The sequence below is a fragment of the Odontomachus brunneus genome, unplaced genomic scaffold (genome assembly GCF_010583005.1).
Source record: "Odontomachus brunneus isolate Ranch 3 - 2012 unplaced genomic scaffold, Obru_v1 Obru_scaffold_029, whole genome shotgun sequence".
Classification (NCBI taxonomy): domain Eukaryota; kingdom Metazoa; phylum Arthropoda; class Insecta; order Hymenoptera; family Formicidae; genus Odontomachus; species Odontomachus brunneus.
This window is the reverse complement of record NW_022639479.1, coordinates 105670-111106: the sequence shown is the minus strand read 5'-3', so window position 1 is coordinate 111106 and position 5437 is coordinate 105670. Positions and strand designations below refer to the sequence as shown.

General features: G+C 36.6%; 1 protein-coding gene across 2 annotated transcripts; it reads left to right on the top strand.

Moving 5' to 3' along the window:
* Positions 1 to 2241: 2241 nt before the first annotated feature.
* Positions 2242 to 4464, top strand: LOC116843073. 2 transcript variants are annotated; one of them, XM_032813101.1, is made up of 3 exons: positions 2242 to 2956; positions 3035 to 4054; positions 4172 to 4464. In XM_032813101.1, the coding sequence occupies exons 2-3, from the start codon at positions 3037 to 3039 to the stop codon at positions 4339 to 4341; spliced, it is 1188 nt and encodes a 395-aa protein (XP_032668992.1). In that variant the 5' UTR covers positions 2242 to 2956; positions 3035 to 3036; the 3' UTR covers positions 4342 to 4464. The 2 variants fall into 2 exon arrangements, with proteins under 2 accessions (XP_032668992.1, XP_032668991.1); XM_032813100.1 differs by having other exon boundaries at positions 2243 to 2956; positions 3035 to 4464.
* The last annotated feature ends 973 nt before the right edge of the window (positions 4465 to 5437 follow it).

Sequence of the window (5437 nt, the reverse complement as noted above, 5' to 3'; positions counted from 1 at the left end):
CGAGAGGAAGAGAGAGAGAGAGAGAGAGAGAGAGAGAGAGAGAGAGAGAGAGAGAGAGAGAGAGAGAGAGTGTCAATTTACTCTTCTCCTTTTTTGTTTTACCTCTCTCCTCGAATAAGTGCCATTGTTCCGTTTGCTACATCCGTTGAGATGCGGCGACAGCTTGCGCGCCACACGTGCCTTCGGATCTTAATTACTCGCACATGGAGCCGTCGACAAATGTTATCTATCTTACACCGTATATCGGTCCTTCCATCATTTTTCTTTCGGCGCTTCGTCTGTTCGATTTTGCGGTTATTGCGACGTATTAAATTCTCGTCCGATTTCAGACTTCAGCGTTTACTACATTTCGAGTCATTAGCTCAATCGGGAAGTTTAATTCTCGCTCTCCAAAGTGAACAATAAATTTGCGATATTTACATTAGCTTACAAACTATAATCGGCTATTAACGAACGAACTCTTTTCAGTGGATTGACGAGATTTACCGGCAAATTCTCAAAATTGCACGGAAATCCGCGAGGAGAGTCAAAGACCGGCCATTGGTGCCGAGACGCGAGGCGATTTGTGACGATGCGACATGTAAGTTAGCATTTGCCGCGCGTCCGTGTATCCGATGGGCCGATAGTGCGGCGGCGCCGGGATGCGCTGAGAGGACGTAGATGGAGATTGGCAACAGCCGATATATTCTATTTACAGGTGGACAATAGCGAATAATCAGCCGGCGTAATGGAGTGCAGGCGCCGCATTCCGCGCCGGCTCCGGGTTGAAAGGGCGACGAAGGGAGGGCGGTGATCGGGAGGGCGATCTGCACGGTCAGATACGTGCCCCCTAATACACGGGGGTGGTGCATAGAGTGGTGAAGGGGCCGCGATGCCGAATACGCGCGGGGGCCGGAGGTTGCATGCGTTGTATGCGCGGGGCATGTTATTACAACATGTAGTCCCTCTATCCTATCTCGAGTTCGCACGGCTCTTAGTCCCGTAATCGCGCCGACCATGAAGGGCCCTGGATCGGGACGATCCGCTCTTGATTAGTCCGACGCGATCTGATTGTTCTGCACTTTCCGTAAATATGTACGACATGGAAAGAGCGACGGCGTGCGACCGTAAACGTGCGTGCCGTAAACTCGGCTTTATTTGCATGGTTACGTTTCTGCGTGAGAGAGTTCCGCGCGGAAATTAATTGTTGCACGTTCCCAGTTCGTTGTGGTAGCGTTCACGATACGAGTTTGAATAACGAAGCAGTGAAATTTATCTGGGTTTCACATAATGTAAAGCAATGTCGTTGACACAAAATGCCGATTACGTGAAAAATTACAGAGGCTGTGACTTTCTCGTTTTTCTTTTTCTCATTAAAAAGAGTTATTTGCTATTCTCATGAAATTTGTGAGAATCAATCGACTATCATTTAGATAATTTGTGACGTTTATTTATCCTATCGATTTGTCCAATGGATCTCTTTTATTATAAATATTCGCATATTCCTCTCGATTTTGGTAATTTATTTCCTCTAAGTTCTCGAGTGTCTGAAATTGACGCAGACACCCGCACCCGGTATTCAGACGCGACTCGTTGGGTCCCGCTTTCGACGATCGCGGCGTATCTCTCGATGGAAAGTTCAGCGAGCGACACAACGCGAATGTTCGTTCCCCTTCTTCTTCGGGCGAACTCCACTCGGCGAGGTCGAAATAACGAATTAACGTACTTAAGCGAAGAACAGCGCGAGTTCTCATTAGCGACAGAACCCGGTGGGCAGGTGGGATTGAGGGGGGAGCTAGGTGGAGAAGGAATCAACTTCTTCGGTACGTAAGTTGTCTTCGCGTGCCCTTTTAATTACTGCAGACTGGAGGAGGCGGCGGGGATAGTGCCGAGGGCGGGAAAGCGGCACGCGCATTTGCATTTTCCGGAAGGGCCGTTTAGAAGTTACTCTTTGGAGTCGTCCGGAAGCGGCAGTGCGGTTATTTAATGAGTAAAAGGAGAAACAAAAGGGGGGTCTTCTCGTAGGCAACGGCATGGGTGGAGTAGGGGAAAACGAGTCGACAACGTGGCCGAGAGGGGCTCGTCCTTGCTGGGGTAAGATGCAGGATTGCATTTTAATAGAGACATTACGGAACACTTGGTTGAAGCGTGTCTTCCTATTTCTTTTTCTTCCTCTCCTCTCCTCTCTCTCTCTCTCTCTCTCTCTCTCTCTCTCTCTCTCTCTCTCTCTCTCTCTCTCTTTCTTGGCTTGAAAATTTTTGGCAGAGTGCGATATAAAGACACAGTTTTTCTTTGTAGCAGCTTCTCCGATATTTTTACTTCATAACACATGTTAACAACATCTGGTTAACAGCCGCACGAGTTATCAAGTAACATATAAATTAACATATTATCTTATTGTAATATAAAGGAGAGAGAGAGGAGAAAAAGAGAGAGCGTGAACCTAATTATACAATTCATTCTTTATAGGAAATTGTGTATATCTGTTGCTTTATATTGCTTTTTTAAAACAAGATAATGAATAGTTACGTGCATGTAATACCATTTATACTAAAAAAAAGGATATAGAGAATACTTTTAATTCTGTAAGTAGATATGAAGCAACAATGCATTCATTAGTTGTAATTAGAAAAAATCGATAATCAGATAATATCTGAGAGTAATAGTATATTCGAGTACCTAGATAGCTAGATAATGTTCGAAAGTATCTGTGTAGTTGAAATTGACAGGACTTAACCTTAACGTACGAGTATATACGTCAGTAAATATTTGTTGTATATCTTCCTTTATTGCTATCGGGTTTATTTGAAATCTTCTCTTAGATAATAAGTATTCGTAGTGTTCGTTATATCTTCAGTTACAATTCGTAAGCAATTCCCGAGAGATGCAGAAATATTTATAAACACGTTAATTTAATATACTTTCAGTAATCACTGAACTTGGACTTCTTTTAGAAAATTTTACGGCGTGTGGTAAGGTATGTAATTTTATGCGTTACTTTCAATTGATATCACAAATAAAATAAATTCTACATTCTGATTACACTGGTATATAGATATGCAAGGATTAATCCCTTACGAAGATTCAGAAACGTCTCATAATTCATACGATCAGTTTTTCCATCCGAACGTATGTCATATTTGCAAATCAAAAGATCAAGATCAGTTGATATTATGTCAATGTGGTATGATTTCTTATTGTACCGAGGAGCACAAAATGCAACATCGGCCACAGCATAAAGAAATTTGCGGACTTATAAAACTTTTGAAAACTTGTTTGCCAGACACTCCGAGTTTATTTTTTGATGAGTGGATTGAAACACAACAAAATTTTATAGAAAAACTTCAAATAATACTGACACATAAAATAAAACAATATGAAGTGCAAATGCTCATGTTCGAAAAAATATGTTTTATATGTCAAAAACAGTATATTTTCTATACCTGCGAAGCATGCCTTTCTATCAGTTATTGCGTTGATCATGTCGATCAGATTTACTTGCACTATGGAGCCACTTGCACTCAGTTGGCGATAAGTCTCGACATAGATATCATATTATCTAAACTAAAGATATCCGAAATACTAAGTATACAATTCCCTATTTTTTCTGACAAAGAGATGTTTTTTACTGACATGGATTCATTTTGTAGTCAATATTATCATAAAACAAGAATACACGATTACTATTGTTTGGACGACTATGTCTTTACTGATTATATATCAAGTCCATTAACGCTGTATAGTGTATTGCAAACTGTAAAATTATTCCGTTTAATAAAACTAATGGACACTTTTGTTATACATATCATAGCCACAGACTACGTAGAAAAATACAATTTTCCAGTATGGGAGCTTTTCTTACATCTTTTAAATAAAAAAGTGAAGCTTGTAGTTGTAATAATAGGACCAGAATTACAGTATGAAATTAATGAATATCAAGTTTGCTCCCATTGCAAAACAGCCAACAAGAAACTCATTATTCAGTTCTTTCCTCTGTTGTACCATAATTATGTGCACAGTATTAATTATAGACGACCAAATATAATCATAGGATTTCAAGCAGAATTTAATCATGGCAAGTCATTGTCGGAATCTATAAGAGTAATACAGGCACAGAACTGTCCGTTGCTTTTAACCGCTAAATCGGCCTTTAAAATAAAAGAAAACATAATTAAGATAAAAAATGTTCTAGGTACATCTATAAAACCTGCATTTCAAGCCAGAAATAAATTCGCTTCTTCTAGACCATACAGGGACTTTGATACTGGCCACGTATTTTATCGTAATATATATTTAATTTTCTACAGAAACTTAAAAGATTCCAGCAACTCGACGCATTTCAATAGCAAATGCCGTGTATAAATCTGTTATCAGGTTTTTGGTATTATCGTAAATAACATACAAAATAAATTTTGTTTATGAAATTACTTGTATATAATTGTTATAAAGAATATATATTTACGGACGAATATAATATATCATTTTTTGTTTAATATATATCATTATATATATGGAAAATTATTAATATTAAAATATTTTTTTCATACACATTCATATATTTTTGTGTGTAAAATAAAAATATATGAAATATTGCATATAATGAAATATATTAAATGTTGCATATATTATATCAATGTATTATATTAATGTAACATATAGTAATTTACTAACATTACTATATATAATATATAAAAGAGATCCTGTTTATGAACAAATTTGGGAATTATTTTAATAAAGACTATATTCAGTGAAAGTTCTTACGTTTTATTCTTATGTTTTATTCAAAACGTACACAAAGAATTGCGTAATTAGTACTACATTCATTGCATTAACTAATCGTTTTCTTAATATTATATAATTTTTTAAATTTTGTATTTTGTGTATGATGTTTTTTCTTAAATCTTTCCGTCTTTTCGTGACTTCGAATTTCCTTTAACATTCCGATGTGATTTAATTGTGTTATTCACCATTTCCAGATTTTTTGTGCATAATTAGTGAGAATTATATAAACTGCTAATGTATTTGTGAAAGAATTGGCGTGAATTTGACCTCTTTCATTTCCCTTTTAAAAGATAAGATATTTGGCTCTTTAATAGACATTTACAGTACGTCAGTAAATGTCATATTATGTACACTTTTTTCCTATCTCGAGTCTATTCGCGGCATTTTATTTAGACACGCATATATATATATATATATATATATATATATATATATATATATATATATATTGTAGTATCAATATGCGTGGAAATAATGTCCAAAACTAAAATGAAAATCGTCAAATTTTGTACCATCAGTATAGATGTCTACTCAGCGATCGTACAGATGACACTGTAAAGTATTTACAAGTTATTCTATGTGTCTCAAGAATTGTTTACAGTCTGAATTGTCATTGGAGATATAACGAACTATGAATATATATATATATATATATATATATATATATATATATATA